The sequence below is a fragment of the Periplaneta americana genome, chromosome 16 (assembly GCF_040183065.1).
Source record: "Periplaneta americana isolate PAMFEO1 chromosome 16, P.americana_PAMFEO1_priV1, whole genome shotgun sequence".
In the NCBI taxonomy this organism is placed as follows: Eukaryota; Metazoa; Arthropoda; class Insecta; order Blattodea; family Blattidae; genus Periplaneta; species Periplaneta americana.
Window position 1 is genome coordinate 124,203,547 of NC_091132.1, and position 14,003 is coordinate 124,217,549.

General features: G+C 35.1%; 1 protein-coding gene across 1 annotated transcript in view; it reads left to right on the forward strand.

Annotated features, from left to right (window-relative positions):
- Nucleotides 1-2,217: 2,217 nt before the first annotated feature.
- Nucleotides 2,218-14,003, forward strand: part of LOC138691404 (opioid-binding protein/cell adhesion molecule homolog) — a 1,391,213-nt gene continuing 1,379,427 nt past the window's right edge. The window contains exon 1 of the mRNA XM_069813317.1: nucleotides 2,218-2,338. Within this exon, the coding sequence (XP_069669418.1) occupies nucleotides 2,218-2,338 (121 nt within the window). The remainder of the gene's footprint in view (nucleotides 2,339-14,003) is intronic.

Genomic DNA, 14,003 nt, shown 5'->3' on the forward strand with positions numbered 1-14,003 from the left:
TTAGCGTTATTTAATATATCATATCTTGTCAGGTGCTCCATGCTGGATGTAATGAAGGTCTCTGGGAAGAGTCGTTTCCTCAGAATTTCTGTAGCTTCACACTCCGACAATACGTGATGGTATGTCTCGCCTTTAGCGCGAAGAGGACATATTCTCGTTTCCTCTTTGATTTTAAGTGCCGTCCAGGCTCCTAAACAAAACCAGGCTAAGCGCAGCCTGCCCTCTCTGCTTCCTCCATAGAGATATAACTCGGTTCTCCAATTTGTTTTGATCATCGATTGTATCTCCAGAGCAACCTTATCCCTACATTCCCCTTCTGTTATTTGCCTGTCTATATCCTTCAGGTCTTTCTTTACTTTCCGCCAGACATTTTGCTTATTTCTGCAACCTACTCCGATTATAAATCCCATGCATGTTGCCTTCAGTCCTTTGCGTAAACTACCTGCCTAGGTTACTTGGGCTCTCCTTTGGAGTTGCCTCCTATAAAATACCGCTCTAATAAGAGACTGATCTCCATTACACAATCCTCAGGTAGTACTTTAAAACTTTTACCTTGCATTCTATTGAGCCGCTATTGCACCCGAATTCTCTTAGGATTCCGCTGTTAGCCGTTGCCCTCCCCAAACCTGCTATCCGTTTTAAAAAGTTGCTTTGTACCTGGTTAAGTTTTTCGTTCGTCCTCAGCCCCAAATTTCTGCCCCATACTAATTGCAGATCTAACTACCGCGTTATATACTGTATCTAATAAATTTAGAGAGACTTCCGGGAACACCAGGGATAACATTAGTGGCAAAAGAATTAGCTAGATATAGAATAGACTTTGTGGGAGTACATGAGATTAGATTAGATTAGATTAGATGGGAAAGGCATCTAACAACTAGGAGATTACTTATTATAGTATGGGGAAGGAAACTACTAGTATAATCACCAATTGAGGAGCGTTTTTGCAAAAGTCGATAGATGCAGAAATCAAGATTTTACAGAAATTACACTAAGTGGCAGGATCTATCGAGTTTTGAAAAAAACCTGGAAGGTTTGGTAGTCTCTACATACGGTATGAATCAAGTTCTAGTAAATCTGATTTCATAGATCGATTCCGGAGGTAGAAAACATACGATATCCATATGTAATTCACTTTCTAAAATCTCTGCATCTATCGACTTTTGCAAAAACGCTCCTCAATTAGGGAAAGGATTCTTTATTCATAAAAAAATAAAATCCATAGGAAAAAGTTCAAATTTATCACTGACAGATTATCGTATTTTGTACTTGAGGGCAGATGATGCGATATCATAGTTATAAATGCTCACACTTCTACAGAAGACAGAGACGACCATATAAAGGATAGCTTGTATGAGGAATTGGAACACACTCTTCATCAGTTATCCAGGCGACAGATGGACATACCGAGCTACCATGTGGGACCCCCGCATAGGAAGGAGACTTCAGGGCAGACCTCGGCGCAGATGGGCAGACTTCTTCTGAGAACAGGCAGGTTAACAATGGTCCAGAGAGGCAAGAGACAGAAGAAAGTGGAAACTACTCGAGAGACACTTGTGCATAGACAGGAAGTTGTGAAAGGCAGTGAGAGAATCATTGTTAAAGGAATTCAAGTTCCTAGACTTAAATATCACGTCTAACGTGAAATAGCTCATTGCGTTAGACAAATAGGGCTTTCCCTTATTTAAGGAGGTCTTTGCCCTTCATGGGACACAATAGGCTATCTTTATGTTTATCTTTATCTTTATCTTATCTTATATCTAGATATCACATGCAAATTTTATTTAGGAATTTCAATGATAAAGTAGGACTGGAGGATATTTTTAAACCGATTATTGGAAAAAAGAACCTACATGCAGCTAGTAATGATAATGGAATTAGGTTAATTCACTATGTCCCATCAAAACATTTTATGGTCAAAGTACATTTCCGCATAAAGATATACATAAATATACTTGAATTTCTATAAATGGATTGATACACAACCAAGTAGATCACATTTTGATAGATAAATGAAGACATAAGATAAACATTTCCTTGAAAATTGTTCTTTGCATCAGGAATAAGATATTGAAGTTCAACGCGATTTTTTCTGACAGAAAGAGACTTTATCTGTGTTTACAGTTCTTCTGATGTTACATTAACGTCATCTCTGTGATGGAACGATTTGAATAACTTTCTTTATTGTCATTCAGCAATCCATATTCAAAATGATTTATGGTATCTTTTTGTCATGTTTTGTTTGCAGGAGTATTGGAGCGGCCATTCTACTGGCCCCTGGCTGTCTTCCACTGGTTCTGCCTTGTGTTGGCCCTCGCGGGGGATCCTCTGCCGCCAGGTAGGGTCTGAAGACCTAAAACAAACATATAAATACGGTTTGAAATTTAGCTGGTAATAAATTATGATTTTATTTCAAATTTGTGACACTTTTTAAGGTTTTTTTTATATATACATCTGATACTATAAATATCACCTGTTTTATTGCTGGTGTTTGGCATAGGAGATTTAAATCGATTAGTCGGCTATACGTATTGAAATCTACGAATGAAGGCCAGGTTTCCATTCATTTCATTTTTAGCTTTGGAAATAGCTTTATTCAACCACAATGATTCGAAAAATGCGACATGAAAATCTTCTAAATATATTCTTTCACTAAGTGCGATTTAAGTTCTATAAAGTGGTCCTACGGTTGGTCCTAGTTCTATGCTTAATTTTATATCTCATAGTTTTATATCTGGAAAACGGAATAAAGGAATTAATTTGGAAGATCATTCGCTTCTTTAACGTGAAGTTCTATAAAGTGTTAAACGGTTGGTCCTACTTCTATGCTTAATTTTATATCTTGTAATTTTATATTTGGAAAATGGAATAAAGGAATTAATTTGGAAGATCATTTCGCTTCTTTAACGTGAAGTTCTATAAAGTGTTAAACGGTTGGTCCTACTTCTATGCTTAATTTTATATCTTACAGTTTTATATTTGGAAAATGGAATAAAGGAATTAATTTGGAAGATCATTTCGCTTCTTTAACGTTAAGTTCTATAAAGTGTTAAACAGTTGGTCCTCCTTCTATGCTTAATTTTATATCTTACAGTTTTATATTTGAAAAATGGAATATAGGAATTAATTTGGAAGATCATTTCGCTTCTTTAACGTGAAGTTCTATAAAGCGTTAAACGGTTGGTCCTACTTCTATGCTTAATTTTATATCTTCAGTTGAATATTTGAAAAATGGAATAAAGGAATCAATTTGGAAGATCATTTCGCTTCTTTAACGTGAAGTTCTATAAAGTGTTAAACGGTTGGTCCTACTTCTGTGCTTAATTTTATATCTTCAGTTTTATATTTGAAAAATGGAATAAAGGAATCAATTTGGAAGATCATTTCGCTTCTTTAACGTGAAGTTCTATAAAGTGTTAAACGGTTGGTCCTACTTCTATGCTTAATTTTATATCTTACAGTTTTATATTTGAAAAATGGAATAAAGGAATCAATTTGGAAGATCATTTCGCTTCTTTAACGTGAAGTTCTATAAAGTGTTAAACGGTTTGTCCTACGTCTATGCTTAATTTTAGGCCTATGTCTTATAGTTTTATATTTGAAAAAGGGATAAAATAATTAATTAGGAAGAAAATTTCGCTTCTTTAATGTGCAGTGAAAGCTAAGAGTAAGGAGGTTTTTTTGTATTCGTTATGGACTGTTGACTCACATCCTGGTTATTAATGTTATCGTTTGAACCTAAAATCGACATAAGGAAATTATAACCATGTCCTGAAATATAAGGTTATAATAACATGTTATGTGAATAAAAACGATTACGATTTTAAATTCAATTAAAGATTTAGCAAGGATTACATGAGAAGAATTGAAGGCTTCCGTGCAAAAACCGGTCAAGTCTGAAAATGAAAATTTTATAGGAGGTAAAAAAAATCCATTAAAATTGAATTTGCATAGATTTCAAAATGATCTTTACACGATAACTTAGAAAATTAGTAGGTTTTTCCTTATGTTGTTACCAATATTCTCCTTAATTCTCTTTCGTCCACAGAGTTTTTTTTTTAAATGGTGGACTTCAATAATTTTTTGTCCCGAAAATACAACAGATTTCTTTGGCAAGTTTGAACTTCATTTATTTCTTGTTAGAAACGAAATCTAGAAAACTTGATGAGTTTCCGTTGAAGTGTTAATCAATCCATATTTATTATCATATAATATACTCTATATACAAGAATAGCCTAACGAGATATTTTTCTAACAATTCTTGTCAACAATAATAGCTGTTTCAGGTTTCTCGATGTTTAATGGTTATGTATATCACAGATAAATATCTAAATTATCTCATTATTATTATTATTATTACTATTATTATTATTATTATTATTATTATTATTATTATTATAAATATTTCTTACCAATGTTTATTATTGTCACACTAACATTAGTTATTCAGTTTTCATTATTTACTTTCATGTTGTTTTATGATCTAGATATTAATGTAATAACTAGACATAGGATTTTTAGGCACTAAAAATTGCAGTGTTAGGCGCTTAAAATAAGCTCAAATTGTAAAATTAGGCTCTATTTTAATGAAAATAGGCATTTTAGGCACATCAAGGTATCATACTTATTTCTTTCACTGAAATTTTTAGTTATACACTAAAATACGCACAAAAAAGCATGTTTAAACATTAAAAAAGAATACTATATTATATTTATAAACAGAGCTGCACAAATTTAATATATTGAAACTAATGAAATAATGATTATTGATATCAAGATTACTCATTTTAAGTTATTGAAATTCAGTTCCATGCTCAGACTTTATTATAATTATCTGCACAGTACACCACCAGATTTTTTTCTAACCTTTGCCTTTTGTCACTGAGAATCATTTTGAAAGCAGAAAAACTTCTTTCAACCGAAACTGATGTGAGAGGCGAAAATTTTAAATTAGGTACAATAGAAACATCAATACTTACTGGAACATTTACACTTTCCCCCGATATCACTCTTGATACTTTTTCCAACAATGAAAATCCTATATTCTTATTTAATACGTTGTCCCACTTATTTTTAACTTTTTTCCCAGTTTCGCCCAAAGCAGAATGTATGTTCACTTGATCTTCCTTTACTACTGCTATTTGGCTACAAAGAGATTGTTTTTCACGTTCTAATTGTTCAATGCTTGCTGGTATGAAAGAAAAGTTTGATGTTATGTAGGCAATATCGTTTTTCACTCGTGAGTCATTCAGACAATCTTTCACTGCTTTCACACACGCTGCACTATCAGTTTCAGGTAATTTATCAATAACTGTGACCACTTCTTTAAAATACTTAGAATAATACACCACTGACTGAATCCAGGTTCCCCATCGTGTAACAACCGGCTGAGGTGGGAGTGGGATATCTGGAAAGTTCTCTCTGAATATTGAAATCCTGGATGGGGCTTTACAAAAACATTTTTTTGTGTTAGAAATAAACGAATTGATAAGAGGAAATTCATTCCGGATTGTTTCAGAAACCCTGTGAAGGCCATGTGCTAGACAGGTTACATGCGTGAGGTTAGGATAAAATGTTTTAAGAAGTGGAGCTGCAGCAACCATGTATGATGCAGCATCAGTACAAAACAACAGAACTTTAGAATCGTCTATATTACCTGAGTATAAAGACTGTAGGCCTTTATTTACAAAATAAGCAATGGCTTGGCTATTCACTTTCGAAAGTTCCTTAACACATACGAGGTGTGGAATCGAAGGTCCATCAGGACTAAGTTTTCCTACTACCATATTTGCTATATACCTATTCATAGGATCTGAGGTTTCATCCACAGAGACCCATATGTAAGAATCACCTATATCCTCCCGAATGGAAGCTAAAGTTTCATTGTATATTTTGTCTAAGTAATTTTTTCTTAGGGTCGACTCAGATGGGATATTTTGTTTGCAATATTTTTGTAAAAACTGTCTTAAAACCGGATTTTCAATTGCATTCCAGGGAATGTTAGCAGCAACAAACGCTCTGGTTAAATCAGCATAGAAATTGCTGCTGAGATTGGATGAAGTAGGCTGTGTTAGTAATGTTTGTTGCAGTTGATTTTTCTGCTGAGCTTTAGCCTTATGAGCCGCTCCTTGCACATGCTGCTTTAGGTGGCACTTCTTTTCTTGCGAAATCTAAAAATGTAAAGTAAACTGAATTAAAATAAAATCCTAATTCTTGTATTGCCGTATTTCTATCACAAAGTTAGTGGGTTCGAACAATCAAAATTTTAATGACCTGCAAATACTTTAACTATCGGAATTTAAAAGGTTAAAGTGTAGTGATCTTAAAAAGAATTATACCTCAGGACAGCTCAGTCAATGTATAAATATTATAGGCCTACTCATTAAAATTAATAGAATTTATATATTTCAACTATTGTTACATACCTGTTTGCTACAAATCTTGCAGAATATTATTTTTCCATCATAAGTGAATTCTGAATATTCTGTTAGCCATTGCCGGATCAATGTAGATTTTGCACTTATATTTTTCGGCATTATCGCGTTAAACTTCACAGGAAAACGTCCTACCGCTCAAAACTTCTCAAAACAAATAAGGTGAGGGAAAGAGCAACTGTTAACGAGCATTCAAATGAACCGTTGTTATTGATATTCAATTGGACAAAAATACAAAGTTCCACTTATTGTTGCATTTCCTGGTAGTGTTAACACTACGAGGGCCATTCTTTTAAATATTTTGTAACGGTTTACCCTACTAATTCGCAGTTTTACGACTTTTCATAAATATTTCAAAAACACTCTTTCTCCAAAAATTGTGATTTTATGACACTCTGAAGGGCAGTACAGCTAATCGGTTTCAGACCGAAAACAATCATTTTTATAGTATAGTATATCTCTGAATCGGTAGCAGCACATGTTGTGATTGTTGCCCGCTTCAAAACTAAGGTTGGTTCTTTGTCGGCATTTATGCCTCTAAACATGTTAAATTCGGTGAAATCTATTGCGAGTGTCGTGAGATTCAAAACATTTTGTTTCCTTTATCAATGGTTTCATAGCCGGTGTGAAGCAAACTTTCCACTTTTTAAATGCCTTAAATTTCGCAGTGAATGCATGTATAAATTATAAAAAGTAAGAGTAAAATGCGAAACTTTACAGTGAGTTAGGCATTTTTAGGCGAATATTAGCAAATTAGGCTCTAATAACCGTTTTAGGGCATTTTAGGGCACTATAAAACTCTTTGAATACCTTTCAATTTCCATGAAACACAAATATTAATAATTATTTTTACTTTTCTCCTAATGAAACAAAATAGGCATTTGCCCTAGAATCCGATGTCTGGTAATAACTATGTAAGCAAATGTATTTAATTAGAATTAGAGTCTGGCTGGGCGGAAGAGAAGGCCTACTGGCCTTAGCTCTGCCAGATTAAATAAATAAATTATCAAATTATATACACATACAGTCGGCCTGGTTGGCGCAGTTGATATAGCGCTGGCCTTCTGTGCCTGAGATTGCGGGTTCGATCCCAGGCCAGGTCGATGCATTTATGTGGTCTTAAATGCGACAGGCTCATGTCAGTATATTTACTGGCGTCTAAAAGAACTCATGCGGGGCAAAATCCCGACACACCTGCAACGCTGATATAACCTCGGCAGTTGCGAGCGTCGTTAAATAAAACATAACATTACACATACATATACAGTGCGATCGAAAAGTCCCTCCTTAGCTCTATTAGTTCTAGTAACCCAAGTATGCAACCCTGTAGAAAGTTGGCACTCCCTCATTCATTCCGGTTTGACATCCTCACACCCCCAGTCCATCATATTCTTAGCGCCCAGTGCTGCCACTTGAATTCTCTACCAAATACACTTGAGTTCTCTGCCTAGTTGATTCCCGACTACACAAGCACTGCGGAGAAACTTTTTGATCGCACTGTATATTACATATATTATATATTTTTAAACAATTATTATTGTATTATATTTTAAAGCTTACAGTGTTTAGGGCAGCCAGTATGTAAGAGTAGACCTAAGCTTGTAACATATATATATATATATAATATATTATTTAACAACGTCATGTCAACTATTGGATTATTTAGCGTCGATGAAATTTGTGATAGCGAGATGGCATTTGGCGAGATGAGGCCGAGGATTCGCCACAGATTGCCTTACGGTTGGGGAAAAACCTCGAAAAAACCTAACCAGGTAATCAGCCCAAGTGGGAATCGAACCAGGGCCTGGGTGCAACTCCGGATTACTAGAAAAATGCGCTACTAGTATATGAACTGGGAGACCAATTACTGAAATATAGGGCTGTAGTGAAAGAATATTGACTTATCTTCTATCTAGCGGGAAGATATGTGTTTTTTTTACACAAATCAGTGAACAATCTAATCTTTTTCAACTGTAGAGACGATACTAAAAGACAGACTTGACCGATCCTTGCACAAAAGTTTGCAGCATATATTTATCTATGCAGTGCATACCAAATATCAATTTTGAAAAAAAATTGGATTCGATCGGTTTTTTCAAGAGTTCTTCTATTATTGACAGACCTATTGTGCGAGAAAATACATCCTGCTGGATCTAAGATCCATAGAAGGATCCATATCCTGAGAACTTCAAGTTTGTGTGGCCCTTCGTATGTGGGCACGAAATGTAGTTAGGCGTAAATATATTATAGGTAATACATTTTTGAAAATACTGTAGGCCTACATGTATTAATATACAAAATAATTATTGAAAAATAAACACGCACTTGAAATAAACATTTTTAGAAATGAAGATAGTTAAAACATCCGGGTTAAAATTATGAATATACTTTTGACATTACATTTTATGGCTCTTACGAATGCCTATTATAGAAAGATATATATTTATAGAAATATTGCTTGTTACAATTATTACTAGACCTACTGTGGTATTTGCTAAGAAAGATTTAATATTTAAAGTAAATTAAATAAATATATTCTAGTATATTACTATTTTGTTGTCGTTTTCAAAAATATATTAGTAAGCTTAGACATTGTAGGTTTGTAATTTTACATACAGGTGCGCTACGGTATCAATTTATAAAACAAATATTACCAACTAAACCGCATTAACACTGCAATAAAAGCAATGAAAAACTCCATACCAAGAATATTCTATTTCATTATGAATGATGTTGATCTCATCCACGTACTCAGCAGTAAACAAGTTAAAGTTTTTCCGGAAAACAATTTAACAGTCGTGTATGAGGTGCTCAATCATATGCAAATTGTTGAATTTTCTCATCAACAGTCACCGTAAACAAAAAAAAAAAAAAGTAAGATATGGGTTCACATGTGCACTGAGTGATCAGGAAAACTCTAGATCTGTATACCACTTGATATATCATGTAGCTTATGTAATCATTCTGGGCTATGTGGAAATTATTCTTCTCTTGTACTTGTTATTGCGTTTTTCTATCTGGTTTTCCAACAGACCATCAGATATTTGTCAAACTTGTATTGCTAAAACCTATACATAATTGCTACTCACAGTTCGTAAGCCTATTAGTTTGAGACTAATCATGTAAGCATCATTAAATTTTTAACATAATAATATAAGGAAACAAAAATGTAATATTTACAAAGATTGGTTAAGAAACACTTACTTAATTATCTTTAAATAATTTGAAACACTTGATTTAAATAAATTTTAATTGTCACTAATAGTAAATTAGCTTATCGGTCCCATCATGCCTTTTAAACTTGATTTAGCTATTGGAACATTATTAATAATTATCTAGATAATAGCTTCTTTAATAAAATTCGTCTTACATAAACAAGAGCATTCTTAATCAGCGGTTTTACTAGCTCCCCTGTAAAATCCTAACTAACAGAGTCGTTAATACTACGAGTTGCATGAGAATTGAGTGGGAGAAGGGAGAGAAGTAAGTAATGAGGGAATAGAGATCTTGAGAATTGAGCGGGAGAAGGAAGCGAAGTAATGGGAGAGTAGAGCATGAGAATTGAATGCGAGAAGGAAGTGAAGTAAGTAATGGGGAAGTAGGGAGCATGAGAATTGAGCGGAAGAAGGAAGTGAAGTAAGTAATGGGAAGTAGAGAGCATGAGAATTGAGCGGGAGAAGGAAGTGAAGTAAGTAATGGGAAGTAGAGAGCATGAAAATTGAGCGGGAGAAGGAAGTGAAGTAAGTAATGGGGAGTAGGGAGCATGAGAATTGAGCGGGAGAAGGAAGTGAAGTAAGTAATGGGGTAGTAGGGAGCATGAGAATTGAGCGGGAGAAGGAAGTGAAGTAAGTAATGGGGGAGTAGGGAGCATGAGAAATGAGCGTGAGAAGGAAGTGAAGAAAGTAATGGGGTAGTAGGGAGCATGAGAATTGAGCGGGAGAAGGAAGTGAAGTAAGTAATGGGGTAGTAGGGAGCATGAGAATTGAGCGGGAGAAGGAGGTGAAGTAATGGGGGAGTAGGGAGCATGAGAATTGAGCGGGAGAAGGAAGTGAAGTAAGTAATGGGGGAGTAGAGAGCATGAGAATTGAGCAGGAGAAGGAAATGAAGTAAGTAATGGGGGAGTAGGGAGCATGAGAATTGAGCGGGAGAAGGAAGTGAAGTAAGTAATGGGGGAGTAGGGAGCATGAGAATTGAGCGGGAGAAGGAAGTGAAGTAAGTAATGGGGAGTAGGGAGCATGAAAATTGAGCGGGAGAAGGAAGGGGAAGGGAGAAAGGAAAGTAGGGGGTGGAAAGAAAGTAGGGAAGTGGACAGAGAGGAGGAGATATAAGTAGGGAGAAATGGAATGTGGTGAATTCGGAAAAGAAATAAAGGGGGCTGGAGAGGAAAGAACGATTGGAAGAAGGAAATATCATAGGCATAAGAAGGAAAAGAAGAAGTACAAAAGTACGAAGGTGGTGGAGTCGGGTAAGAGAGAAAACGGAGCGGGAGAATATAAATGAACGAAAAGCGGAATAAAAACAAACATGAAAATTTAAGAGAGGAGAGTGGGCTAGAGAAAGGGTATGGATGTGCGAAAAGGAAGATGTTCAAATCCTTTTCCACGAAGCTGTTTTATTATTAATTTTTTATCACTCTGCTGCCCTTTGTCTTGAATGCGTTACTTACAAGGAACTTAAGGAGAATATTTCATAAGTAATTGCGAAATTATAGCCGCTTGTGAGAGATAATCCTGCAAAGCATCGTGGCCACCTCTGTGTTTGTGTGGCTATGCGAATTAGTTCCCAGTCCGCGATACTGGGATTAGAGCTGTGGTGTGAAGAAGGTAAACCTTTCGGTCGCGGCAACACGAACTCTATACACCGAGGATTTGTCACGTAACTCGGCACCCCCCCCCCACACTACCATTTTAATTCCCTACAGATGTAGCCTAAAGCTGATGCACTGATTATATAAGAACACCATTAGAGCTAGCCAGTAGGTAGTATAGATACTGTCTAGCAACTAGTACAGATGGACAAAGGAACATCTTGGAAGGAAAGAATTTGCTTCCTCTGTCAGTAGATTTTTAGACCGATTCCGGAAAAATTATGTAGAATTTGTGCTTGCAAGGTTACTATGGGATAAGTTTCTGTTACTGCGAATAAATCGAAGGTTATCCTCTGCAATTTATTGTCATTTTAGTTCTAATTTCTAGATTATGCATCATATCATAAATACAGGAACATCACTTTATTTTTACTTCAATTTTTATTGTACCTGAGTTGTTTAATGTACTTCACTCCCACCCCCTGTACTACTAAACGTCCAACCGTTTTCCACGCAAAATCAAGCAGTATACAGTCATAGTCGCCTTACGGTCATTGTAAACACAAACAGTAGACTACTGAGTTAGTGAGTATAGTACGTTCCAGAAATATGTTCGCGTTTCACAGTGACGAAAGAGCTTTCAATATTGAAGCATTCCACACCTGTGGAGTAACGGTCAGCGCGTCTGGCCGCCAAACCAGGTGGCCCGGGTTCGATTCCCGCTCGGGGCAAGTTACCTGGTTGAGGTTATTTTCCGGGGTTTTCCCCCAACCCAATATGAGCAAATGCTGGGTAACTTTCGGTGTTGGACCCCGGACTCATTTCACCGGCATTATCACCTTCATCACATTCAGACGCTAAATAACCTTAGATGTTGATAAAGCGTCGTAAAATAACCTACTAAAAAAATTGAAGCATATTCTCGCACAAGTGCTGTCGTCCGTGTGCCTATGACGCATCCCGGTTTCCCCCACCCGCTTCTCCTCGCCCCGCTGTAAAGGCTAGTGGCTGCGCTGTCTTAGCTCTTTCTGAAAACATTAATTTCTTCTTAGGAATTGGACGTCTACATAATATTATACAACTGTTTAAAATAACTTAAATAAAAGGGCCTTGTTAATTAATTAACTGTCACGTGATTTCTCTCCTTCCTACGACCCTGCGACAAAACCACTTGGACGGACAGTAGATAACATGTCTGAGTAATTTTATCTTTTAGTACCGGGCAGAAGTGAAGATTGAACGTACAGTACGTAAGGTACTCTTTTATTGAGTAAATACAGAATTATTTCAACATGAGTTACAAATACGAAGGACGAAGGATCAACCATATGGATTTCCTGTTCTTTTTGTGAAGTCCAAACATGTTAATAACAAAATACAATTATGTCATTCTGTTTCAGTTAAAACAGACATTTAAAAATTATAATGTCTACCATGAACGAATTTTCAGAGGAAAAGCTTGTTGTAAAACATTCCGATTTAATAATAATACCGGTAATAATAATAATAATAATAATAATAATAATAATAATAATAATAATAATAATAATAAATTACAAAATATAACTTTTGAGGAACCCGTAGATTAATTGCCGCCCTCACATATGCCCGCTATCGGTCCATATCCTGAGCAAGATTAATCCATTCCCTATCATTATATCCCACCTCCCTCAAATCCATTTCTATATTATCTTCCCATCTACGTCTCGACCTCCAACTAACACGCTATATGCATTTCTGGATTCATTCATTTGTGCTATATGCCCTGCGCATCTCAAGCGTCTGGATTTAATGTTCATAATTATGTCAGAAGAGGAAGGCATAAAATAGGAGAGACCGGAGAATGCTGGGTTTGCAGTGAAAGACCTTCCCTTGGGCAGAACACTATGAATGAATGAATGAATGAATTATGTCAACCGAAGAATGAAAACCTGTAGTTGTGCGTTGTGTAAGTTTCTCTATTCTCCTGTAACTTCATTTACCCCAAAATATTTTCCTAAGCACCTTATTCTCAAACACACTTAATCTCTGTTCCTCTCTCAAAGTGAGAGTCAAAGTTTCACAACCATGCAGGACAAATGCTAATATAACTGTTTTTTAAAGTCTAACTTAAAATAATAATAATAAACTTTTAATAATAATAATAATAATAATAATAATAATAATAATAATAATCACCATCATCATCATCATCATCATCATAAGTTTAAGTTTTAAGTTTAAATTCAGTTCTTGATTCTGTCATTCCCTCGAAATCCAGCAAGCTAGCCACCAAAGCAGTTACCAGATCGCATTACTAATATAATAATAATAATAATAATAATAATAATAATAATAATAATAATAATAATAATAATAATTTATTGCTAGAACGAAGATTCATGTTGTTTTTTTTTTATAAAAATCACTCTTGCACCCCAGAAGAAGTACATATTCGTGCTCAGGGGGCATTCCACAAAATTTTAAGACAAGTATTTAATTATTTATTTATTTATTTATTTATTTATTTATTTATTTATTTATTTATGTATTTATTTATCTCTTTATTTATTTATTTAATCTGACAGAATTAAGGCCAACCTAACAGATAGCACATATAATACAAAAAAGAAATGCAAACACTGATGAAAATAATACAAATTACATTAAAGCCCTATAGAGGGTCAACAGGTTCAAAAGAACACTATTGAACTCTCATCGAGCTAATACAAGAAAAAAAAAAGAAAGAAAAACAGAGATAGCAATGATGATAGTGATAGCTG